This window comes from Mchenga conophoros, linkage group LG23 (genome assembly GCF_057382185.1).
Source record: "Mchenga conophoros isolate Kocher_MC1m ecotype Shallow Benthic linkage group LG23, M_conophoros_male_GT1.1, whole genome shotgun sequence".
Classification (NCBI taxonomy): domain Eukaryota; kingdom Metazoa; phylum Chordata; class Actinopteri; order Cichliformes; family Cichlidae; genus Mchenga; species Mchenga conophoros.
The window spans coordinates 5488679-5515350 of NC_140547.1; the positions used below are offsets into that span (position 1 = coordinate 5488679).

At 37.0% G+C, this 26672-nt stretch overlaps 2 protein-coding genes across 3 annotated transcripts; both read right to left on the reverse strand.

The window, feature by feature from the left end:
• Positions 1-1209: 1209 nt before the first annotated feature.
• On the reverse strand, positions 1210-16336 carry bsg (basigin). Of its 2 annotated transcripts, XM_085263789.1 has the most exons (9): positions 16117-16336; positions 8365-8715; positions 6570-6738; positions 5727-5815; positions 4900-5039; positions 4340-4613; positions 2683-2707; positions 2479-2555; positions 1210-2342 (listed from the first exon to the last, which is right to left on the reverse strand). In XM_085263789.1, exons 1-8 carry the CDS (start codon positions 16178-16180, stop codon positions 2495-2497), a joined length of 1173 nt encoding a protein of 390 aa, XP_085119915.1. In that variant the 5' UTR covers positions 16181-16336; the 3' UTR covers positions 1210-2342; positions 2479-2494. The 2 variants fall into 2 exon arrangements, with proteins under 2 accessions (XP_085119915.1, XP_085119916.1); XM_085263790.1 differs by lacking the exon at positions 8365-8715 and having other exon boundaries at positions 16117-16330.
• Positions 16337-17380: 1044 nt separating this feature from the next.
• On the reverse strand, positions 17381-25010 carry LOC146546484 (E3 ubiquitin-protein ligase RNF126-like). The gene is made up of 9 exons (XM_085265349.1): positions 24867-25010; positions 21611-21669; positions 20913-20973; positions 20162-20397; positions 19962-20030; positions 19803-19872; positions 19589-19682; positions 19136-19251; positions 17381-19022 (listed from the first exon to the last, which is right to left on the reverse strand). Exons 1-9 carry the CDS (start codon positions 24942-24944, stop codon positions 18837-18839), a joined length of 969 nt encoding a protein of 322 aa, XP_085121475.1. The 5' UTR covers positions 24945-25010; the 3' UTR covers positions 17381-18836.
• Between the last annotated feature and the right edge of the window lie 1662 nt (positions 25011-26672).

The window sequence follows — 26672 nt, forward strand, 5'->3', positions numbered from 1 at the left end:
AATCTGACAGTAAATATAATATTGGCTCAACTATTCAAAGTGATGTCATGACAAAAATGATTGACCAAAAAAAAAAAAAAAAAAAAAAACCCCAAACATTTTTTCTCCTTCATTTATGTCACACAAAGCTGTATGAAACGTTTCTCGCGGTTAGTATCATGGTTCCTAGGCAACCTGAGTAACGCGACGAAGGCTAGACCGTCCCATTTCACAAGCCTCTCACTTCCGCACTTCTCGTACGTAGTATGCGTACTTTAAGCGTGCGGTCTCTTAATTGGCACACAGCCCATGACAAATGATTAAACACAGACACTCATGACAATTGTGTGTGTGTGTCTGTCTATGCACTACTGTTTTGTTACAAATGCAGCAGGTAGGAGACCCAGTGTGTTTGACTACCCTTAAAAAAATGGAAAAGAAAAAAAAGCTGGGAACAGGAATTTGAGGTCAACCATGTGGACAATCTGCTTCATGTATCTGCCATATCTGAGTTCCCCTTTTTGTAAGTTTCAATTTGTTGGTAATTTAAGCACATTCAAACTGACTTTGTACATTTCTGCAAAGTAATAGCATGTTGTTCAGGTTATAACCTGACTTTAAAGTCAGTGTTGAAGGGAATAAGTAAAGCTGAACTAGGGGTCAGTCAATTTTCATTCAACCTAAGTTCTTAAGAAAATACCTTCATTTTATTTTATAACAACAGGAAAACTCAAATCATGATTGAAAAAAAAAAAAAAAAAAAAAAAAAAAATCAAGTAACCTCCACACCCAACAGTGAAATGCTGCCCCCTGGTGGGGACAGCTTGGAATTCTGTGAAGAGTAAATGCCTTAAGAACAGGTACTTTGTTTCAGTGAGTGAGCTGGTTTAGAAAGAAACTGATTATTTTTTGTTATAATGGGAAGTTGCTGCCAAAATTGATTATAAAAGTTGACATTTAAATATCAAAATTTGTTTCTTTGTTTTTTGTTCAATGAACCTTACCGTCCAAAATAATCTCAATGTATTTTAGTGTAACCAATTAAGCTATAATGCTGTTAATTTCATTTACAAACCCCAAAGAATAAAACTTGGATACGACAATAATAAAATACTTAAATACGTTTCCATTAAATTGCAAGACCAAGTATTTTCACTTTAGGATTGCTTTCTATTGTAGCTTACCATTTCTAAACCACTTGAGTAGCTGTAGTTGAGTAACAAGACCAGACAAATTTTAATACCTTTAATTTATATTGTGCAAGTTGTACAGAGATGTTGTTGTTCCATGTAGAAGGAAAGTACAACAATTGACACAATTCTGGTTGACTAGGTCTCTCAAACTGTGCAATTCCGAAATGGTAATATCCAATCACAACACTACTCTTGGTTAAATGGAATATATGGCTTCTGAGTCATCTATACAATGAAGGGGAAGAGACAAGGATCCAACAGTCGCACACAACCAGTTCTGATCACACTGAGCGAATAAAACTAAAACCAATATTTGTCAGCAATTTGCCTGTATAAGTGTGTAGCATTAAAAGTTGCATTTGACAAAAGCAACATCTCTTGCACTTGGTCCTTAAACTTCAACCGTGTATGTGAAGTCGGCAACAAAAGCATCGATGAGAAACGCAATCTAAAATATTTAAATAGGGAAAAGCTTAAAAAAAAAAAAAAAAAAAAAAAATTCTATTCAAAACACTAGTTTCTTGTGGTAATAAAGGTAGCACACATTGAATCTTAGCTATTATTTCTGCAGCAACACATTAAAATTTAGTGGTAGGTAACAAAATGCAAAAAAGACAAGAAATGGTGGCTGTTAAGGCAAAGTGTAAAACTCTGCTAAGGGAGGTTTGTGGTGAAGGGACAGAACATGTGAATTCAAATGCCCTTCATTATTTTCTATTCAGAGTGGCAGTGATTCATTAGGATCAAAACAACTGCTCAGATCCTTTAATTGCATCTTGGTTCGATTTATAGATCACCATTTCAGATCGGAGAATATAAAACCAATGACTGATGACTGAGGTCAGTGCAGGAAGCATCAGCATTAACAGAAAATAACCACAAACTACGCATTCCTCATGTGAACACTAATGATTTTTGCAACAACACACGTGGCTAAAACAGCATTTAAAAACTCATGCAATATTTGCCCCATAGTCTCAAGCAGAAATTTCACACTATGTTCTCTGGCTGCACAATATGGAGAGGGATATAGAAGAAACCAAACCAAGAGGAAATCATATTCTTTTAAACATTAAACACCCAAGCACAAAAAGGTACTTAAAATTGCAAGGTGCACAGTATATTGTGCCACACAGCAGCTGAATCCTGGAGTGTCGTCTGGACATCCATCTATGCAAGGGGGGGGGAAGAAACTTTTATTTTTTGAAAAAAATAAATATATATATCCCATTCCTTACAAATAAATTTGCAGACACAGACTAGCCCACAAAATGCATGATTAATTTTAACAATTATATTAACTCACCTCTTTCAGCTTTTAGTTAGTTAGAGTTCCTTTGCCTCACATTCTTGTCTTTGTGGTTTGCATTAGAATTGCTCTTCCTGAAACACATTGAACAAAATGAGCTCCAACAGCAGCGTTTGTGTCAATTTTATTGCTATAGCACATTTAAAAGCAACAAAGTTGACCAAAGTGTTTCACAAGGTAATTAGCAAAGATTTCACTTACAGAGGAGCAGATCCTGAGTCATCATCTGGACAGCAAAACAGGATCAATGACAAATGGAAAAAAAACAAAAACAAAGTTAAAATGTTTTCTCTGATTGGTGTGAGAAACCCACGCCATCCCCAGCCCACAATGATAGTAGCAAACGTTTTAATCGGTAACATGACTGCAATGGTGTTATGATTAAATCCAACTAAACACAAATAGAAGCATGCCCAACTGTTGCATTTCTGACATTTACATAAAACCCATTTAACAATTACAATCATTTGTTCTTAGTCATATCATATAATGTGGCTTTTGGCATGTCGTGTAATAATGTTTAACGTGAACTTTTTTTTTTTTTTTGCACTGGCTTGATTCCCCCCTTTGTATCACAGAGGCTCATGCAATTCAAGCAAAGGAAGACCAAAGGAAGACTACAGTGCACTGCTGTGGTAACAACAGTAAACACCTTTAAAGTGGCAGAGCTAACACACATCCTTGTACGTCCTCTGGCCATATTCACACCCGAACAGCATGTATTCACAGTATGGCAAAAAGTAGGCTACCTCTGCAGCCAAATGATGAATGACACAAATGGTATATGATATACTGATCTTGAGAAGGTTGCCTATTATGTATCATGCATATAGTACAAGATGCACAAAGCATGCAAACAAATAGTTGAGACCTCTTTTCAACCTACCCAAATTCATGTCAAACCATTAGAGCAGTTTAAGTGTCTCATTTGACTCTTTCATTGGCTCAAACACACGTGTTTAAAAACCAAAACAAAGTGAAAGAAATATTTGAAGCTTGCGCTGTAAGATTAAGGGCCAGTGAAAGAGTGAACAAGTCTTTGAGCGCATTCCTCTTAGAAGTGGTTACTATGAAAGCAGTTCATTCAGACTCCCACTGCCTTTTCCACGCGGTCATCTCAGTTCAACCACTTCAGTCTGACATGCAGTTTTGTTCACTTACCAAAATGCAAAATCAGCAGCGAACAGAGAAGTAAAAATGTAAATAATAAAAAAATAAAATAAAATTTCTAACACAGATTCTTTACACAGTGGTGGCAGCTATTTCCTGATCTTTATTTTCAAAATGAAAAATAATAGTTAAAAATAAATAAATAAATTAAAAAAAAAAAAATTCAACTACATCCTGCATCTCTCCATAAAAACCAACAAGTTGCTTTCATAGTCTCAAAGGGCATTCAATTTTCTGATCTCATTGCTTAGTACACTAGGTCTACAGTTTGAAGTGTTCTGGTTTTAATTGTAGTTAAATGACTTATGAAAAAGAACAAGTCTTTCCCGCAAAAAAAGAGGAGCTGCAGGTTGACAAACAGCCGGTAGCTGGTATTACACAAAAACCATGGAATAATAAAATGGTATGTAGTTTTTTCTACTAAGAATTCCTAATAATATCAAAATGGCCCAAAAGGTTTTGGAAGTCACCAACTATTGCAGCCAACCGGCAAAGATACTTGTGAGGAGTCACTACATAATGACTTCAGCTTATGCTGATATTTGCAAGGGAACTGTTGAAATCCCAGCATTTTCTTCATTGCTAAAAATCAAAGATGAAGGCAGTGTTGCATCATTGTGCTAATTGCAATTTCAATATGAAATAAATAAGGATGTAATGAGTGGTGTAGGGGACATAGCATACATACCGTCATTGACCTCATCAGGCTTTCTCCTCTTCTCATAGATAAAGATTATCGTGACAAGGATGATGACCTCTGCCACGATGCCAAGAAAGGGCCAGAGAGCAGCCAAGCGACTGCGGACACGCAGGTTGATTTTGTCAGTAGCTACGCCGAGTTCGTTACTTCCAGAGCAAATGTAATGCCCGAGGTCACTGTCGATGTTCAGGTTGTTAATGGTCAGACTGGTCTTGTTGGGGGTATTCTTGATCTCATATTTCTCAGTTCCATTGGTGATACTCTGAGGGTTAGTGAATAACAAAGTGGTTAAAACCCAAAACATGTTTGTCATTCACTGGCAAACTAAGCCAGAATTATGCACAGTTTAGTGAACTGGAATAAGACCATATCTACAGTGAAACATTAAGACTGCTGATGATAATGAGGTTTTTGTTTTTTGTTTTTTTTAAATATAATCGTAATGCTCAGGTATGCACTGTGAGAGCTTGTAGAAATTTCAACTTGAGACAATATTAACTAAAGTGTTAGTGAACATTAATATCATTCTGAGTGTGACAGAAACTCACAACTTGGGTTTCCTCGTCGTTCTGCTTGAACCAGAGCCAATCAGTAGGTAGTGGATATCCATGACTCACACAGACCAGCACAACTTTGTCATTTTCATTGCCGTGCTCAGAGTGCTTGTAGGCAGCGACATGGGGAAGTGCTACAGCAAGAAATGGTACATTAATTCAAACTACAATATGACAGTAAACAGTAGATTAAATAACCCCATTTCACATAATTATTATAGGACACCTAAAAACAGAAAGCAATACATCATTTAAAATGCTCTCAGACATATTTAAGTTCTTCAAATAATTCTGTTATGTGGAAACTGATTTTTTCCCCTCACATGCAAATAACATCCACCCAGTTTGTAGCTCCAACAATATAGATTTTTTTTTTTTATAAAAACAATTGAAATAATTGTGTTAATTATGGTGAATATTAGCAAAGCACAATCATCAACAAACATCATCGAAATAGTCAGAAATAACAGGAAACGTGTATTCCCTCCCCAACCTGCAAAGCTCCTCTAGAAGTCAGGGAGGAGAAAAAACAAAACAAAACAAAAAAACCCACCACTACACAGTTAATGTCAATTTCACATTTTCAAGCATTCAGTATGACAGCATGGATTCATGATAAAGACCCTTTGACCATTCACCAGAGCACAACATAACGTAACACCACATGACTCCTGTAACCTAAACCAATAGTTCAAGATATTGCAATGTAGTACAAGTCTATATTTTTAATCTGCAGGGTATTATTTAAAAACTATTTGAAATTGAACAAAAAATGTTAACTTATCTCTGAAAACATCTTTGATATGCAACTCTCTACTTACTTCTGACTTCAATGGTCTGCTTCACTTCTGGATCAGTCAAGAACACGCATTCATACTTTCCACTATTGGCATGAGTGATCTTCTCCAATCTATGGGAAGAAAAAGAATCATTTATTTGAGAATAGTTTAACAAGCTTTGTTTTTTCTTTAAGACATTAGTAGCCAACAAGTGACTTAGGACCACTGCTGAAACCCCTTTAATGATGGCGATTAGTTTTCCACTCTGCCAAGTAGAAAATTCACAATAGATCTCCATTTATGCTCAAGAGCGTGGTAAAACTAAAGCTGCTTATCCACCCAGCAAATATTTCATATTTTCCCCCTTTATTACAATCGACCTTTTGTTTGGTGCTACTATCCTGTACAATCCTGCATTCTATCTCCAATGGGGAATTAAGGTCAAGCAAAGTGAGCACACAGCTTTCACGAATGCCAAGACTACCAGTAAAGCTGCACGTCTATGCAGTCCATCTCTCTGCTAATCAAGAGCAGTGAAATGCCTGTATGGTGCCCCTAGCTCTGCTGCTAAAGCCAAAGAGAAAGTAGTGAGAGGGGGAGATCGTAGACAAAGACGAGAAAATGAAGGATAGCAAAAGGCATGTATACCAAACATAGCACTTTAAGGCACAGCAATGGTAAATATTTACAAGCCAATTATACTTAGCCAATCATTTTAGTCACTCAGTGTTTCTAATTAGTTAAATATGTCTGGCCCACAAAAGGCTTCTGTTGGAAAAGGTCTCTCGCTTTACCAGCATATGGTAAACAGCATAATATTCTGCAAGACCAGCAGGACAGACCTGCCTACATGGCACATGGATGCTTTTTTTTTTTTTTGCTTACTTGTGGGTAGTGTGATGTGTGTTGCCATCCTTTTTGGAGCTTTCAATGATTTTGCCATTAAAAGTCCAGTGGGAGCCCTTACTGGACATGCCGGCATCTGTGAGGTTGCAGCTGAGCACAGCAGAGGTTTGGTTGGTGACTTCAGAAGGTTCAGTGTGGATGTTTGGTGCTTAAATTGAGTAAAGAAAAGAAAAAAAAAATTGAACATAACACATTATTTATAAATATACCAAGTAACAAACAGCATTGGCTTCAAATGCATCATTGCCACCGATTGCTTATAAGATACAGTTACAATTTACATTTAGATCTTGACACTCAACAGCTGTCTTTAAAAGAAAAAAAAAAAATTATATTTGACACGATGACATCACAGGGAGGGAAAAATGATAGAAAACCTCTTCAAAAGAAAGAAAAAAATTATACACATCCTGTGAAAAATTCCCTGTGGTTCTGTTGGATTATTCTAACGAGTCAAATAACTCCACATCTCAATTTAGAGGCTACAACATAAAAATGTTGTAGAAATTCCATGTATATGACAATCCTATGCGCTCATTCACCAATGAGCAAGGAGTGGAAAAAAAAAAAAAGAATATATAAATAAAAAAAAAATTAAAAAAACTTTAAAATTAAATGTAGAGGCAAACTATCCAACTTGCCTACTAGCCTCAATGTTGTCAGGTACACATTTATGTGTCAGCTTTGCTAAGACAATTGTTGAGTGTTGATTGGTCAAAGAAAAATCCAATGATTTCCAACTAAGCTTTAACATGTTCAAACTACTTTACAAGTTTAAAGATTAATAAGATGGGAGAAATAAAACAAAACATGATGACAAATAAACCATGAAAACAATGTGACACACGCACAAGTTCTATACAGGTGCACAGAACTTTCTGAAAAAGGTGGAGAGCTCCCCTCGTGGGAGGGAGAATGGGAATTACACTGGAAAGGTAATGAGCTACAGAAAGGTCATGGGGAAAAATTATTTAATTCATGCAGAAGAAGCAACAGCAATAAAAACTGTAAGTTTAACAGCCAATTGTGATAATGGTGAACTAAAGATGTTTAAAATGAAGCTCCAATTGGATAAAGCAACATTACTCCAAGTTCACAAAAAAGAAAATAAATAATTAATACTGGGCCACAAGGCAGAAAGATGCCCCATGGCTGAGAATCCATTTTTACAGTTAGTTGCCATCTTCTGTACCTACTGTTCAGTAGGCTATAAGCCACAGGGATGGTCTACAAGCATGAACAATAGGGGCATTGCCAGTGTTAGTACCAATTAAGGAAAATGCAAGCAAATTAAATTTCTAACAAGAAGCAAAGCTAATCTGACGCCCCTTTTTTGGTTTTATGACTAAATAGTTAAACCGATCAAATATTACTTTGTTCATGTACAATAATAATCCTGAAGGAGCCATTTGCATATTTCCAACCTTATGACCAGTATTATATACAAGAAAACCTACCATAATACTACCCAAGCCTTAAATCGAGAGGGGAAAAAAGGCATCAGATTGAACATATGTACTGTGTCAGATAATACAGGGTTAGGGAGCTATGGATGTCATAAGACGAGGTTCATTTTCTACTAGGGAACAACCTTGGACCTTCTCAGGAAAGGAGGAGGAGTGTGTTTACTGGGTGAAGCAGGATGGAAAGTTCTGGTCCGGGAAACACGGCAGAGGTATGTAACAGGAGATTAATGTCCGGGACTTAACTAATGAGGAGGTAACAGTCATCTACTTTGACTGGGGGGTCTCCTCAGGTTCACTCTGCCACTCACTTTCAATCACAATAACGTTTGCCTGCGAGCGGATCCACTTGATTTTTGGCGTCTTCTTCAGTTCATTGCGGTCAGGGTCGTTGGAAGCACGGCACTCATATGTGCCAGAGTCTTCAAGGGTCAGGCTAGTGAGGTGTATGGTGCTAGTGGCATGTGCTATATATGTGGCATTTATTTTCACACGGTCGTTCCGTGCCCCATCAAACAGCTGAGTAAAAGTCTCATTTGGCTCCTCGCCCTCTACAAACCACCACTGCACCTCAGGAATAGGGTTCCCTACAACCTCGCAATGCAGCTCTCCACTGTCATTGGTTAGCTTCATCTGAGACAAAGGGGACTTGATAAAACCCGCTGAGCACAGTTTTAAAGTAAGCCCAGCAAACAAATTGAACATTTTTGAATGTGATGGGGTTAAAGCAAACCAAATGATTTAATGAATTGATGGTAGAGTGCAATGGTGAAAAAGCAACAAAGCAGGAAAGAGAAAGAAAAACAGTTAATACACAAATGAAATAAAAACATGAAAGTAAGCACACACACTCAGAAGAGAAAAAAAAAATAAAACAGATCAGAGCATCATGTTCACCCAATTTCTGTAGAAATGTTTGTAATCATTTTGTCCTCTTATTAATGCTGGGTAGATTAATGAAAACATTGATATCCAATATAAGGTCTGTAGGTTCTGACTAGCTTGTATTGACTGGGCTGGCTCTAGGGGAAATAGAGTATAACACTCCCTTAAGCTAATCAAGTTTTAGATAACTGTTACACTTAATCTTGTGTCCATCTAGAGATTTAACCCTCTGGGGTGCCCAGACGCACTGGCGTGTCCAAAACACATGACCGATTTAAGATGAGGAACAAGCAACAAGATGCAGCCACTCCGAGTCTCCATTTAAACTATATACAAGTTGTTAAGTTGTCTTGATAGGCTACATAAAGTGAAAGAGCAGTATAAAAAGCTAGTTTTGAGACGTGAAAGATGTGTGACATTTGGTGTGTTTGCAGTATATAGTTATTGTGTAGTTTATTCGTTTGTTTTGTTTTCTGTCTCAAAACAAAGGGGACACTAGTGAATGCCAAAGTTGTTGCCAAAGAGCCCCATAAAGGCAGATTTCAATGCAAATCTGTCTCCAGGTAGAAAACAGGATGAATGAAACACCTTCTGTTGTCAAGCTGGCAGGTTTTTGGCCTGTGATGTGTTCCTGTGCTTGTGGTGGACAAAAAAAATATCTTGTGGGGGTATCACATAGGGCTGGGCCATATCATACCGTTCACGGTAATACTGGTATAATGTCGGGCAACGATAAGAAAATGAAATATTGCGATAGAATATGGGTAAAACGTGCATGCGCAGTGCCTTTGTTTTCATACGCACATGGCGGCGACAGAATGAAAAGGGCGAAAGCAGATTGTTGAATGAAACAGATGAACCAGAACTGGTTTGTAAAAATGCTGCAACTTCAGTGGTGTGGAACTGGTTTAGCTTTCGTCCATCAGATACACAACAAAACACTATTTTTGGTAGAGCATGCTAGCGGGCCATCATTATTACAGTGTTTTTTGGAAAATACGGCACACTTGAAATCAATCCTCTGAATTTTCTGAAAATCAGTGCTCCTTATAATCCCATGTGCTTTATGTATGAACTCTGGTTGTGTTTACTGACCCCGAAACGATTTTATGTGGTACACGGCGCTCAAAAATCTGTCAAATGTTTTAGTACGACTTTGCTAAGCTACGAACCTGCACCGCTTGATGGATTGTCGGAGCGTTGCGGCTATCGTAGGCCGGAGCCTCGCAGAGTGATACGTACTGTGCTTCAGCATAGTATTACAGTATTCTGTGTGTATAACCTCTTTTTAAGTTTTTTGGATATTATACATGGTTATGCTGAGGATATGTCGGCCAATTTCTACTGGCAATGCCTTTTGGTTAAACTGTCAGCGAGGAATTTGCACTGTTAACTTTTTATATAACTTTAATGCACATAAAAAAAACAGCTGATCAAATACGTTTATTTTTTTTGCACGAATAAAGTTGTGGAGTTGCAAAGTATTTTGTCTAGTGTCAATTATATAGTTATCGTAAATTTTCAAATGTATATCATGATAAAGGGCAGCACGGTGGCACGGTGGCTAGCACTGTTGCCGCACAGCAAGAAGGTCCTGAGTTCAATTCCAACATCAGGCCGGGGTCTTTCTGTGTGGAGTTTGCATGTTCTCCCCGTGTTTGCGTGGGTTCCCTCCGGGTACTCCGGCTTCCTCCCACCGTCCAAAGACATGCAGCTTGAGGGGATAGGTTAATTGAAAAATCCAAATTGCCATTGTGCGAGTGAATGTGAGTGCGAATGGTTGTCTGTCCCTGTGTGTTGGCCCTGCGACAGACTGGCGACCTGTCCAGGGTGTACCCCGCCTCTCGCCCTATGACAGCTGGGATAGGCTCCAGCGCCCCCCGCGACCCTGAAAAGGATAAGCGGAAGCGAATGGATGGATGGATCATGATAAATTATTTTTGGTCATATCGCCCTGCTCTAGTATCACAGATAATTTGTGTGGCATCTTATTATGACGCCTAATTGTTCTGCAATTTAAATTTCTGTAACAGTTTTAAATGGTTGTACACACAGAAAAAAAAAAAGTCTTTAAAATTTGTTATACATTTTGCATTAAAAGTAAAAATAAATAAAATTTCCTACTTTGTGGTTTTTAGATCAAGTAAAGTAATGTTAACCAAGGCAAGATAAATAGTTTTTAAATGTGAAATATAAAGGTAAAATAAAAAGTAGTCAAAAACAGCCAATTACACCCTGGGCCCCAGTGGGTTATTAACCAATTTGAGTAACTTTGTATGTATTCACACAGGCTCTGTGTCGAGCATGAGCAAAGTCCAGTTTGATTAGTGTAACCCCTGCCATTGTACTTATGGGGTGGCTGTAGCTCAGGTGGCAGAGCAGGTCAGCCACTAATCAGAAGGTCGGTGGTTCGATCCCAGGCTGCCTCCTGGCTGCATGCCAAATATCCTTGGGCAAGATATTAACCCCATGTTTGCCTACTGGTGGTGGTCAGAGGGCCCGGTGGCGCCAGCAGCCTCGCCTCTGTCAGTGAGCCCCAGGGCAGCTGTGGCTACAGTGTAGCTTGCCATCGCCAGTGTGTGAATGGGTGAATGACTGAATGTAGTGTGAAGCGCTTTGGGGTCCTTAGGGACTAGAAAAGCGCTATACAAATGCAGGCCATTTACCATTTACAGCATGATTGCTAACCATTAATGCTTCCTTCAGCTACATTTAAGGAAAATTATTTAATTAAAAAGAAAAATCTCTGATAATGCTTTGAGGGACACTGTGCTCTCAAAAACATCTAATTAAGCTACAAAAAGCATAAAATTATGACCCCCACTGTGCTATGGAAGAATGCTTTTCCCAAGTATGTGATCTCTCAGTCAGACTGCCAAGAATGGCTGACAAAGGTAGGTGCAGACAACCGTTAATGATCCTTCAATCCTTCAGGCCAAAGGCTGTGTTTTCATCATTCTGGTGGAAGCTGAAATTAACTGTGACCACGTTTAGGCTTTTGAAATGGGGGTCAAACTGCACCACTGCAAAGGAAAAACTTTTGAAAAGTTTTGAAATGTGATTTTTTTTAAGCCATATCTCCAAGATCTAATTAAAGGCAAATAGGGATGACCAAGCTGATGTAAAGCCAAGCCACAGCCAAACAAATTTTCTGTCAATTTTTTTTTTTTTTTTAATTATTGTCTGGACTCTAAGACTGCCGAAATGTGTTGAAATAAAATTTGAGTCCTTTTTGTATTTTCCATTTGTTTTTGATCAATCTAATTTATAGGATTCATTGCTCTGTTAATATCAAGTGTAGTCTTTGTAATCCAGTGTACAACTGGATTACATAGACTAAATGCCAGCATTAAGTATTAGCAGTTACACAATACCTTGGAACGTTTCGTCTTTAAAAAACAAAAAACAAAGCTTTCCCAGGTCATCCCTAAAGGTAGGTGGGAAAAAAAACAAAAACAACAAACAAACAAAAACAAAAAAAAAAAACCACAAAAGAAGCATGCAGAAGCTTTTGATGAAATTAACACAATTTACAATGAATGAAAGAACATGGAAAAAAAAAAAAAAAAGCAGATGAGGTTGAATGAAAATGTTTTTGAATGAATGAAAAAACTAAATTGTGGGCATATAACCCATCTGCTGCACAAGGTTCAAACAACAGTCCAAATGGGTGCTTCTGCCAGGCTGGTCAGTACCAAAGTATTGATAAGCAGATGGACATGTGGTGTTACTATTCATACTCGAGTGCAATTAAAGCACTCCAACACAGGAATTTGAAAATATCAACTACATGACCCCTGCCAGTGTCATAAACACATTTGTCACAGAAATGTTCATTTAACACTGCACATACCACATGTTAAATCAGTTTGCCGAGTTTGGCTAATGTTAACAGCGCTCAGAGCCTGCTGTTCTTGCAGGTTAGTGTCCACCAGCCTGTACAGAATGTGGTTATGCATTGCCCTGGTTGAAGTTATGTGTCAGTTTATGCCCAACCAACTTGTATGAAACTGCTCATCTCAACATTAGAAGTACTAATTAACTGCATGGGTTTGCATAGCCGCTGACCTACTTAATGGTGTCAAGAGCTGCTGGATCTTATACATGTTTAACTTTCGTTGTACATTAATGAAATACAGATTTTTTTTTTTTCCAAACAGGTATATTTCAAGTGTCCACTGCCAAGAGTGGCAGAGTTTAGCCACCTGCAAAAAGTGCTATGTCTAAAGGGGTGTCCCTGGACTCTAAATGTGATCATTACCCAGACACCACTTGGATGCAGTTAGGCTTACATTCTCTTCAACTAAAACTACAAAATTTCCAGTTTAACAATAGATATAGACCAGACAGAAGAAGAACATCTGTGACGCTGTAACAAGAGCTGCAGTTTCCTAGTTTAGAATGGCCTCTCCATGATTACCAAAGGTCACCTTAAAAGCACATGCTTTTTAAAAGTTCAAAATTAAATATAGTTTAGGCCTCAACCTCAGAGTGACAACATGAATGTTAATCCAATTCACTACAAATAGCCCTCTGCACTAATAACATGAGAATCAGTCTGACGTGCTACATTTCTGTGTACTCAAAAAAAAAAAAAAAAAAAAGTACATGTGGAGGATTATTTGACAATAAGCTAAAACCTGTTAGGCTATTTTCAATAGCCACATAAATATATTGACGCTTTTACACTGAACTGTTCATCCCAATTTATGTTTTTTTAGTCACGTGACCATCATGGAGACCTTGAGGCCACAACATTATTCCAGCATGTGATCACTTAACACTCCATAGTACTGCACCTCAGGTTAATATTCCATCTGTTTGAAGAAAAGAGAGCTCAGAACATATTACAAAAAAAAGAAGAAAAAAAAAACTCTTTACAATCTAAAGAAAGCTCTCACCCAAGTATTGCAACAACTAAAAATAACAGTCCTCCCAGTAGTCTATCCCAGTTTGGTGATACTTATGTGAAGAATCCCCTTCCATACATCAGAATGAAAGCAAACAAAGAGTCAATGGATCATTAGTTGCAGGATCAAAACAGCTTTACCGAGTACTTGTGAAAAGTCAGTAATATATTGATAGATGGGGACTAATGCAAAAAGCCACTAAACACACAGAAATGTTGTCATACTCTACATTTTGCTAGTAGTCGTTAACAAAACGAGTTGCTAGTCCCAACTGAATAGCTATTCGACCTATTAACTGGCTTAGAATAGGGAGACCCAGCCTTGCTTTGTACTTTACTTGGAGGTTTGATGTAATAACTATGTATAGAAGGTGGTGGTTCTAGTAACATCTTTTTAATATTAATATTATTATTATTATTATTATTATTATCATCATCAATAATTTAAAAATAAAAATGGGCACAAAACTGTTAAACGGCTACAATGAATACACAGGTGATTTAAAGTCTTTGTTTAAGCATGTATTAAAGAAAAAAAAATTGTTTGGAAATAATTTCAATACAAATAGCCCTCTGTAGCATATGCCTACATAAATAGGTCTCACTCCCACCCACCACCCAGATTTTGGACTATGGATCTAGAGGGCACTAATCAAATAGAACACTTTGTCCTCTTTAATAATTTGGCTACAGGAGACCCATAAAGGATGAACGTGAACACTCAAATGGATAGGAGGAGAGAAAAAAAATCTGCCACCTTCAGCACTAATGCTTAGACGCTTTTATCATTAAAGCATAATTTTACTGAGAGCAAGTTAAGCAGACTCAAAATGGTGGCCAATAACAAAATGGGTGTGTTTTGAACACCATTCACAAAATTACTTGAACTGAATACTGAACAACTGATGTGTTAAAATTGCTTTTTTAATGCTTGCTTGCTCCCCTTCTCACTCACACAAAAACAACAACAGTCTTATCTACCCGTCTACTCTGTAGCCTACTTTTCATGCCAAAGTTAAACTAACAACTAACAAGGAGGTGAAACTCATGGGAGGTCTAGTGTTACTCGTGATCTGCTCCAGAACTGTTTTTTCCAAAGCAGAAAACAATGAAAGGCATGAGGGCTTCTGGCTCTGGCTTAAGTGCATGTACACATAACAACCAAACATACTGTGCACCGGTACAAGCTCCACAAAATTTAAGGTTCCAGTGGTTTTATCCTCTACTGGTAATCAAATTACTAACATTTTACAAGGTCTCAGTACACGGAGTTCCTCATTTCTCTGGATTGCCTTTGTGATGAAATTCTGAGCGGAAAATTAGTCATCTCTACTAAGTAGAGCTGATCAAATTTGTGTGAGCCAAAATTCAACATTTAAGATAGTTCATTAAAGAAATTTCAAGACCAGAGTTGTTCAGTCTTCCAAAGAGCCTCACCTAAAATTACCAGCTCATAATGACAATGCTACACATCGAATAAATACAGTCTTGTGACGCCTCCAATACTGGAGACTGTCTGGGTCAACCGGCTGATCGTCTACATTTAGTATGAACATGCTATCGGTATTCAAGCTGAGCAGTTTTGATGTTGTAAGCCATGGCCGATCATTAAGGGACACACAGAAAGGGCAATTTTAGTCTTCAGTAGATTGAGAAAACCGAGTCCTGTGTTCGTTAAAAAAACCCCACAAGATAACGAACAGTACGAACTGTTAGCAAATGTTTAGAACATTACGCAACTGCCAGTTACATTTGAGCAACGTAAAAGATTAGAAGCAACTTGAAACAAGCTTATTTTCCACCATTTGTTGTAAATTAACATGTCCCACGTGACCTCACATTTACTATTAGCTAACGTTTGGAAAATCTTAAAATAACATCACCCAGAAATTGTTCGACACAAGGAGCGTTCTAAATGAACAAGAAAGAACGAGGCGAAGGAGATTTGTAATACTAGCGATATATACCATGTGTCACGAAGCGGTTGGAAGGGTTTTTATGTATCGCACAGAAGCAAATCGGCTAGCTAGCAACAATGCTACGCCTATGTTTTCGACATCATGTTTCTAACCGTTTAAGGACAGCTTTCAGGTTTTTATATAGAACGGTATTCAACATCGAGAATGAAAAATAAAATACCAAATGCGACAAACATTACTTTTACAAAGCAGGGACACTGAAATCTAAACAAATAAATTAATAACGATAATATTCGCAGTCAATGCAAAGTCTACATCTTCGAACAACATGGCTGACACAGAATTCTTACCTGTGGAGGCATCGGCTCGCCAACAGCTCAACAGAAGGGCAGTGACAGCCCACAATAACTTCATTGTTGATAATAAATATTTACTAGGTCGTCGAATAACCTCAACGTTAACCGCGTTTAGCTGAATGTTCTCTCCGCTGATTGTACGGACTGAATGCCCGGAGCTGAGCCGATGCGGTTGTCCTCCAGTTTTCACCTCACGCACACGCCCTGATCAGCACGTACACCGTGACGTTTTTAGAGGCGTGGCTACTTTTTTGTATAATTCATGCAACCCAAAGTAAAACCTTGTTCCATTTTTATATTCCATTTAATAAAATTCTATTTTTGTTTTAGCATCACAATATCTTAATACATTTGAAGTTTAGCTCAAAGCTAATCACGCCACCATTCTGAATCGCAGTCTGAAACGGAAACTCATCTAGATTAGACGTTCAAAGCATGTCAGTGTTTTTAAGGAGATGTTTACATAAATTAAATGTAAGGAAAGGAATCAATAGCAGAAAATAGAAAAGAAGTATGAATAGAACTGCGGTGCCTATGAGGCAATTTAAAGCAAAAGCAGGAAATAAAAAAACACAGAGGAAAGGACATTAGAAGAAGAATAAAAAATTTCAACTAGTTTTGTTTGGGAAAACACATCCAACCTAAACGTAGGCTGTTCTTCACAGGTAAATGGCTAGAGTAAAAACAAATGGAGTTTTGGAATGAATATTAAATAATATTTAAATAAGATAATCCATCCATCCATTCGCTTCTGCTTATCCTTTTCAGGGTCGCGGGGGTTAAATAAGATAATTCTTCTGGAAATATAAAAAATACTCCAACATGAAATATTTAAATATTTTCATTTTATTCAGGTTTCTGTTATTAAAAGATTTGCAAAACCTGCAGCTCTAGAAAAATAAAGCCAATACATATTCACATTATGTATTTTTTAAAAATCATAAGTCTAGACTTTTAACCGGCACCAGAACCACTGAATCTACAGCAACCAAATATTTAATAAGCCTGATATATTCCAGCTTCACAGCTAGAAGGCAAAACAACAAGGTCAACAATGTTTTGTATCGTTTGTTTGTTTTTGTTTTTAAAGAAAGATTATGAATCTGTAATTTCCCCTCGTGAGAGCAAACTCTGAGCTATATGTATTCATCTGTCTTCCAGTAAGATCAGTGTTCTGTCCATAACAATGCCATCTTTGAACATAAAACCCCTGATGTGCAGTACAATGTAGAGGAAATACACCCATATGGCTAAACAATTAAAGGAAACAGAATTTATTGGCTTCTTGATAACATTAGACAGGCAAGTACACCAGTGAAGGATTTAATATAGAATCTGTTTACTAGCTGCATGCCTTTGGACCAGGCCTTACTTTGAAAGTACAAAATTATCACAAAATCTTATTATGCATTGAAAACAGGTCCAGAAGTGCTCACTAATGGGGTCATTGTTCCTTGGTTGATGCTTGGCTGTTCTGGACAGCTTTGAAGGCGTCATGACAGGAACAAATAATTTAGACTGGGAACCAGAACAACTTAAAAGTTCACCATATCATTAGTTTTTTTTTTTTATTTGGTACTTGAACAAAAGGGTATCAAGAGGGTATGTTTTAACCTCTCCTCTTTTAAAATGACCCAGTTTTTATGATTACTGCACTACCATTTAGTTTTTAAACCACAGCACCACAGTCAGAGTATAAAAAAATGAATACACGTAAAACACTGTTGTTGTAAGACTTATTGGAAAGCCTTTAGAGTATTGTAACCACACCCTAAGAATGACTTACAGGAAATGAGTGCTAGCACCCAAACATCTTTATTTTCATCTGTTAGACAGTTTTGTCTGTACATGATCATACTGCAAATCAAGAGGAATTCAACTGGCAACTTTTGAAAATATTTATGTTTAAATTAAAATGCACAGAAATGTTTCAAAATGTATCACGTGTATCATATGTGGAAACATCTTTTATGGTTGCAAATATAAATCATAAAGTATGTGGCAATTGATAAAAAATTTACTGCAATTTAACAGATCATTTCAAGTGCAAACAATGGTACCTGTGTGATTCAGGTAATCTTAAAATAGCAAGTACAGGTTGACAATAAAATAATTATAGAAACTATTGTCAGTTTTTTTTTAAAGAGCTAAAGGGGTCAGATATAATATTGTTTCAATGTAAGTTCAAAGTGCACGCTTAAGCAGTGCACTATAGTGCATTTTGGGTCATTTAATATGCGAGATATGAATGCTCCTTAAAAAGGGATAGCTTTATTATTCTCTTGCTTTACTGAAAAAAGTGGGTCATCATAAAACAAACAAATCAAGAGATTGAAAAATGAGAAATAAAAAAAAGAACAGCAACTGTCTTGTTCTAGTTTTCTACCTTTGGATTCTTTTTTTCTCTTCTTGTATGAGGTGATTCAGGCAGATCAAGCCTCTTTAAGTATCCATGCTTCTATGCATCCTCCCTGACTGAAGGTGCACTCCAGGCCTCTGCCCTTCCTTTGTTCAGAATCCTGATGAAGGTGGGAGCAACAGGATGGGCAGAAATACATGGGCCTCATGTATCACTTATCCGTGAATCAGCGTGAGTGCTCCTGGGGAGATGCACTCAGGTTTCGGCCCTTCGGCAGGGAGAGGATGGAGGTCACTGCTCTGAAGTACAGCAGCCTGAGAGCTAAAAACAGCTCATGGGGTGACACATGTTCTTCCTACGAATTATCTGTGGAGTTCTCATTGCTGGTTGAACTTGAGGACTGGGGTGTTGAGGAGGATGATGAGGAGGAGGAGGAGGAAGAGGAAGAGGAGGAGGTAAAATTCATCCCTGATAGTTCTGGAGGGTTTGTTGCTGTGTTCTGTCCACTCAAGCTTTTCCTGCACACTGGACAAGTGTCATGCTGGAGAAAAATATAAAACCTTTTTAGAGTCCCATTTAGCCCAATGTTTCAGTCAGCAACAACTGAATATTTACTGTAAGGGTAAAGAATACTGAATAGATGATGTCTAGTACCTGTTCCAACCAAGGGACTATGCAATCATTGTGAAACATGTGATTGCATGGGAGCTGCCTCACATTTTCACCAACACTGTAATCTTCTTTACACACTGGACATTCCAGTCCTGAAGCTGAAATGTCAAAAAATATAGTTAAATATGGTGCAAATAGGTCAACAGTTAGTTCTGGATGAAACTTTTACTGACAGGCAAATAGCATTAGGACTTATTTTTCAGGAAAAGCTCCATATTCTTTAATATCCAGTGGAAACATTTGTTAAGTTAGGAGCAAGTATATTCCCATTATTAGTATTTTTAAAGTAAAATAGTGACTTATAATACCCTAAAGTTATTTACTTAAATCTACAAATAAATAGTCATACTTGATTAAAAAGAATAAGTCAAACAACTGAAATCTGATGACATACTTGCAATAGCCTGCAAAGCTGTTGTAACTTTTTTAACTTACCAACATGCTCATCTGTAATTTGTACTGTAGGAAGACTTTTTATTTTATCTCTATCAGCAGGTGGTGGTCCTGTATTCTCAAACTGATTTAATAACTAAACATTAAAGAAAGGAGAATATTAGAAAGGAGGATAAATTGAAAGACACATTTCATTCGCATCAGTATCTACAATGTTAATACAATCACTTAAAAAACAAAGTTTCTAAAAGAATACCTGTGTTATAATAGCATCTAATCCATTAGCACCCCAGGCATAGTCCATAGGATTTGAGTGAAGAACACCCCTTTAAAAAGAATGGGACATTAGAACAAAGTAAGCACATTTTGGTGTGAACTCCCACTCTATTTTAACACATCTATTTCACAAACTCACCAGGGTCCAACACCAATGTTTGGCATTGCCGTAGGTGCAATTATTCCATTTACTAGCTGCTGAATGATTCTATGAAAAAGAACATAAAAAGATATGACAGAGTAGGAGGCAGGAATATTAATAAATTGCCCAGCAAGCACAAACAAAACAAAACGAAACAAAACAAAACACCGCTTCACTTCACAATCTGCACTCTTTACCCCTCTAAAGTGGGAACTCCCTCGTGTCTCCCTGCTTGTCGTCTTGAACCATGGCGACTTCTTGGTTGCCTGGCACCATATCGTTGCCGAGATGCAGCTTCCCTTTCCCGACGGTTTTCAGCATCCCTGTTATCCTCTGTTGTGAGTCCAGCCCCAAAGTCAAAGCTATCATCAAAGACACCCAGGGCAAACTGGCCATAGCCTGAAGGGAATGTAAACAGGTGCTGGTCCGCATTCTGGGACACAAATAAATGAAAGCAAACACACTGACTTGGTACAAACAAGTGAAGCTTTTGGAGTACAAACACCAAACTTTTACATTCAATACAAAAACACTTTGAAAGTTAATGGTTTGGTTGATAATTAGGTCAAGGTTCACCAATGGTACAGTCACAGAATGCTGACTTGCAGCATTTCCCTGTTTACTGATCATTAAAGCCTGAGTAACTATCACTTTTAAAAAAATCTTTAGATTACTGATGCCTATTTTTAACAGGGAAAAGTAAAGCTAGACAAATTATTCAATAAAATACACTGTAAAGCTCAAAACTGCAGCTTCAAAAGCTAAAGTGCAAACTCCAAGACAAAGTTCATCATGCATGATAACATATTAGCACAAACGTCACTGGAAGCAGTTTTAAGAAATGCTGACTCTGTTACACAATAGTGTGCATAACAGAGGCAGAGCGGTACAAAACAGGGGGAGGTTAGATGATAAAGACAGAGTCTGAATAAAGAATGGGTTAGAAACCTCAAATGGTTGTTGATTCTGGGGCCTGCTGGAGATGGTAGACATGGAGCCATTGTCAGCACTAAACAGGGGAACATCATTGAGAGTGTTATGTTTAGACCCAGTGACATCAAAGGAAATGACCATGTGTCAACGTTTTTATCCTTTTATATATTTGTAATGTTTTGCTGCCATTTCACTTTGTTTTCTAGATTATTTACTTTTTGCAAACTGTTACCATGTACAACTTAGAGGATAACATCATTAAAGACACCTAAAAAAGGACAAAAACTCATGGCCATATGTTGATTACATCAGATTAGTTATTAGATTTTTTTAGGCCACCCTTTAATGGAAGAAAATAACACAATCTTCCATCTCACAGTATATGCAAAGCATATACGGAAACATTTATATTTAAGCAAGTGAATTAGTTTGCTTTCTATTTCTGCTACTGGAGGTTTCCTAAATTTCATCATCTACAACTAATTATGGAATGCTCATCCTACTGATTTTCTAATATATATATATATATATATATATATATATATATATATAAAATCAGAATCAGAATACTTTAAAAATCCCTTTAGGAAATGATGTGATTTATTTCTTTGTTCCTTTCGAGAAATAGGAAATATACAGACATATATCAACAAAAACTACAAAATTTGTTTTACACAGGGTTAAACTGTTTTCAATATACACTTTTTACACACCTTCTTTCTTCCAGCAGTTCTTCAATAAACCCTGACTCACATCTTGGACATGTATACTCCTGTAAAACAAGACAGTAGTATGAGCAAACACATAATGTTGTTCTCTGATTGTGAGGAAAAAAACCCTTTCAATTCTAATAACAAGATGTACATTCTTTGCGAAGTGTAATAATTATTGCCATTCATGTAACATTATTCCCTACAAAATACTTTCTTTGCTTCCTCACTCACAATTTACAAAGAGATAAATTGATTTATCTGCAAATGCTACATACTATTTTAACTGTAAGAGTTAATGCATCTGCAGCCAGCATTGATTAATACAATTTATTTTTCATTCAAGCTATCCAGAAAAAAAAGACTGAAAACAGACAAAAGGCAACTTTAACCTTTAATCAAAAAATGATCACATAACTGCTTGTCATTTAAATCTTACATATTTGCAAGTGACTCCACAGGCTACATCAGGGTATATGTTAAGCAACTTATGCTTAACATATACCCTAGACTGGAAAAGCTTACTTTCAGGGTTTTGGTTAAAAAAAAAGAAAATCAATTGCAAGTATTTTCACCGATTACTTTTGTTTAAAGTGTGATGGACTGTAAATAAAACAGTTGTTTAAATGTATTTTATTCTAATGTGGTGGGACGTGTTAGTGCAGTCTATGTGCTGCTGTTGTTTCTAAAAGGAAAAATAAATAAATAAATATATTAACTTGTGTATGGTTACACGTGGGTATAGAGCCTGAAAGAATAAGATCATGCGTACAAGAGGCGGAAATTAGCTTCTTTCGAAGGGTGGCTTGGGTCAGCCTTTGAGACAGGATGAGGAGCTCAGTCATTAAAGTAGGGGTCAGAGCCACTACTCCTCCATATCAAAAACAAGCTAGCTACGGTAGATGAGCATCGCAGTAGGATCCCTCCTAGGTGAGCTGTTTCAGGTCAGCTTAAAAAGAAATAGAAGATGTCTCTTTGATGGATGGATGGATGGATGGATGGATAGATGGATAGATAGATAGATAGATAGAGTTTTTCTCACTTAATTGGAGTAGGTTTGGTCATTTCAGTTTAGTTCCATGGTTTAAAAATTATTGGGATGGGGGGTTATTTTTTAAAGGGAACCCCGACTATTATTACAAGTTACTCTAAATATGTTACAAATTATCTCCACTACATAAAAACATACTTGAGAATAACTACATTTTTTTTTGTTATTCATTAAATCTTTGTTATTTAAAACTATTTTGGAGCCGTGGGAGCAGCCATGTTTTTTCGCACACAATGCATTCTGGGACGATGACGTGTATTGGTTGTCGGTAGTATAGGTGCTTTCGTTCAGTTAACCTGTTTTGTTTTTTAAAGTGTAGCAACCGTATTAACTAACTTGCCTATTAGTGACCTGGTTACGATTTGGTAGAACCACCGAGATAATCCATCAACAATATAAGGTTAGTCATTAATATAATGCTGCTGCATCGGCTGGGCTAGTTACATCGTAAGGGTTTAAAAACCGAGCTTTAAAGTGATTAGCGGTAATACAAACCGTGAGAAGCCGACAGTGATCACTGACTGTTTTTAGGGGATTGTTGAGATTAAATCGAATAAGATACAAAGCATTGAAACGTGTTAAAAACACAACAGTCTTATTAAATGCAGACTACTTTGGGCCCAGAAACACGATTCATAATGTTGTGTTGTCATAATGTCATCACTTAAAGACCGGATACCGGTCATGGAGGCTAACAAGGGCCGCCCAAAGAACATGTGGATTAAGACATACGGCTTCAAAAAGTTTTGGTGCTTTACAACAAACGCTCTCAGTCGCTGTTGCCATTGGCAAGCAATAGCCGCATAGGCACCAGTAGTTTTCCCTCACTCTCTCGTCCTCGTGTGGCGGATTGTTTTCATCTTCATCTAAACTAGGTGCTGGTTGACTATTTTCATTCTCTCTCTCGGTTTGCTCTGGTTCAAACTGGAAAGGTTGAACAGAAGCCATTTCCAGTGTGCTGCTAACTGGATGCGGTGCAACCGTATGACATCACTACCCAGAGTGCATTGAGAAGTAAATAACAATGGCGACCTACTGGTAAATCGGTTTTATATAAAATGTGCTTAAAAGGAAAACATTTGGTGTATTTTAATATCACACATGTTTTATTGAAAGCACAGTACATATTTTAGCGCAAACATGTCTTAATAGCGGGAGTTCCCTTTAAGTTTTTGACATGCATTTGTCACGGTTTACAAAAACGATAAACGAAGTTCATAACATCTGTTACAAAAAAATCGCATTTACAAATCTATTTCTAATAGGAAAAATTATGAATAAAGTCATTCCCTACACATTTTCAGTATAGTTTAATTTGCATTACCCAATACTGTTCAAGATATTTTCTGTCCCTTGTGCCCCGTTTTTATCTCAGTTAACTGAGAAGACATCAAAAACAGAAGTGGAAGTCTGACTGGTCAAAATGAAATTTTATCACATATAGCTTACATATAATCCATCGTAATATGTACATTTATATAATATCAGTAATATCAAAACAAATATGTACAATTTTCGATATTATCAACCAACACTAGTGGAATGAATAACAACTGCAACCAGTTACACTTGAATTATGTTCTTCAAAAAAGCCAAGAATAAAAAGTCGCTAGTTGTTCACATGTTAGAGACATACACAACAACACATTCCAAGTCATTTTCACCACCCTACACAAACCGTTAGCTGATATTTGACACTCTAAACGGCATGTTTAGCATCCTGTGACAGATCCTTTCAGCCGGACTGACAGAAACATGCACACAAGCGATTAAAAAAAACTGTTCAGTTTGAAAAGAATTTTCCGATATAATTATGAAAGTCCCGAAGTCTATAATTATAAAGATTCCAATTCTACCGTTAGTTACTGCTAGTAAGTGTAGCTAGCGGTCAGGCTAATACCCATCGAAATCCCATCAAATAAGGACCAGCATTTTTTTTCAAAAGATATTACAAATTAGAAATCCATCTGTCAGTGAGGCTTACGCAGTTTGACGTTGTATAACAGCCGATCCTCTATTTAGAGGAGTAGCTAACTAACTGGGCAGGGTTGGCGAGATAAACGCTACATCGTAGGAATCTGCTAATACCGTTAGCATGCTAATTGTTGTCCTCTTACTAAAACAATACATAAGAAAGTACCGCCGATCCCATCGCGTTTTCAGTTTGTCCAAATTTTATTCTCTACAATTTTTATCCACTACACTTACGGGAAGCCGAGGATTGATCTCTGCTGAGCATCTATGACAGAAAAACCGGCTGGGCCATGGAGGAGCTTCAGCCATCATTAGCTACTAAACAGGTAAAGAGGAAAAACTACGGAGCCCCGAAAAGGACAATCAGGACACCACGCGAACTTGCTAGAAATGACGCTGACCTTGTGAGTGAACATAAACACTTAATATTACAATGTGAGGCTTTAATAAAGCTATTGTCGACATAGAATGCAATGAAATGTTATAGTCAGTTTAATATTTTGTAATAGATTACATGGATTTGTTAAGTTTTATTTATTTAACAAGGACAATTCATGTTACTGGACTTCGATATTCCAAAAAATATTAGACGTAAACATTGTAGATCACAGTGAACTGCTGACACTGTCATATAAAAACTTTGCCATAAAAAATACAAAAATAAAAACAAAAATAACATAGATAGAATTAAGTTAATAGTGACTGTGGATGGTGCCATAAATGTTGCCCTTGGTAAACCTCAACATTCAGTTTCCCTTACTGACAGGATAGATAGATAGATAGATAGATAGATAGATAGATAGATAGATAGATAGATAGATAGATAGATAGATAGATAGATAGATAGATTCCACAACCACAAGGCAAATTATTGCATTACAGCAGTGGGATATTAAAAAATTGTATATACAAAAATGATTACAAAAAATAAACAAAAACACAAGTTAGAGAGTAAAAAGAATTTGAATTAATAAATAGTATGTACACAATAAATATGACAAACAGCTACAAGAAGGTATGATACAGAAATATGAGTGTGAAATCTTGTGCCTGTCACACAAAAAAAGAGTTATTGTATAGTTTCATGAAGAATGCTAGGAATGAGCTCCTGAAATATCATTATGGCAGTTGGGTTGAATAGATCTGACACTTATTGGTTATTAAATATATATATATGCATTACAATTAGAATGTGTGCTTTAAAAAATCACACATGTGGTTTACAAAATGCCACCACATGGTGGTGCTTTTGTGTATCAAGTGGTGACTTGAGGGTATTTCACAGTGTAGCCAGTGACTAAAGATACTACTCACTCTTGACAAGTTTCTCATTTCTGTCCCATGATAAATAATAAATATGCAGTTTAGTTTTTGCCTGTTGTAAATGAGGATTCATACTAATATGTTAGCTTAAAAGCCTTAAGGAACTGGAGACTGGTCAATATAATTACTCCCAGTGAATCTGTATCACCACACAGTGTCTCCACTGAACTCGTGTTATCCCTGCAGGTTCATTGCCCCCCTGCTCACCGTCTTCACATGACAACCAGAGATGTGTTTTTGCAATTTGGCAGCACACTAGATTTATTTTGACACATGCTACTTTTCCATTGGATTACTGTCAACCACCTTATGAGCCAACAGGCATGCTCCAAGTATTTAAAGGTTTTGTAGCATCTGTTTTTGAACAAAACTATTTCATCAAATGTGGATTTTGTATTTTTCATGTGTCAGTGTTTGACAGCAGTTATTGGAATATCATCAAGTGTCAAACCTGAGACAGAAGACAGTAAAATAAGTAGTCACTCACACAGGAAAAAAGGTTGTGTTGTTTTAAATTCTTCATCAATCTGGTGGCCCTGAGATAGCAGTGAAAGGTCTCAGACATCACATAGTTGCATAAGGGCTGGAGAGCAAAATGATTGATTACACTTTGTTTTCAGGTCTGTTTTTATTTTTGAGGTTGTCAGCTAAAATCTAAGCAATATTTTTATTATACACAGGTGTCCTTAATGAGATTACCTTAACAGCAGACTCATG

What these genes read in the sequence shown, in the direction of transcription:
- bsg (XM_085263789.1), bottom strand. Translation starts at nt 16,180, where the DNA reads ATGAAGTTATTGTGGGCTGTCACTGCCCTTCTGTTGAGCTGTTGGCGA. An exon ending in GCGAGCCGATGCCTCCACAG is followed by an intron (nt 8,716 to 16,116) that starts GTAAGAATTCTG and finishes AACTGTGCTCAG; the next exon opens with CGGGTTTTATCAAGTCCCCT. An exon ending in GCCTGATGAGGTCAATGACG is followed by an intron (nt 2,708 to 4,339) that starts GTATGTATGCTA and finishes TTTGCTGTCCAG; the next exon opens with ATGATGACTCAGGATCTGCT.
- LOC146546484 (XM_085265349.1), bottom strand. Translation starts at nt 24,944, where the DNA reads ATGATGGCTGAAGCTCCTCCATGGCCCAGCCGGTTTTTCTGTCATAGA. An exon ending in AGAATCAACAACCATTTGAG is followed by an intron (nt 20,398 to 20,912) that starts GTTTCTAACCCA and finishes TTTGTGTCCCAG; the next exon opens with AATGCGGACCAGCACCTGTT. An exon ending in TAGATGCTATTATAACACAG is followed by an intron (nt 19,683 to 19,802) that starts GTATTCTTTTAG and finishes TTTAATGTTTAG; the next exon opens with TTATTAAATCAGTTTGAGAA.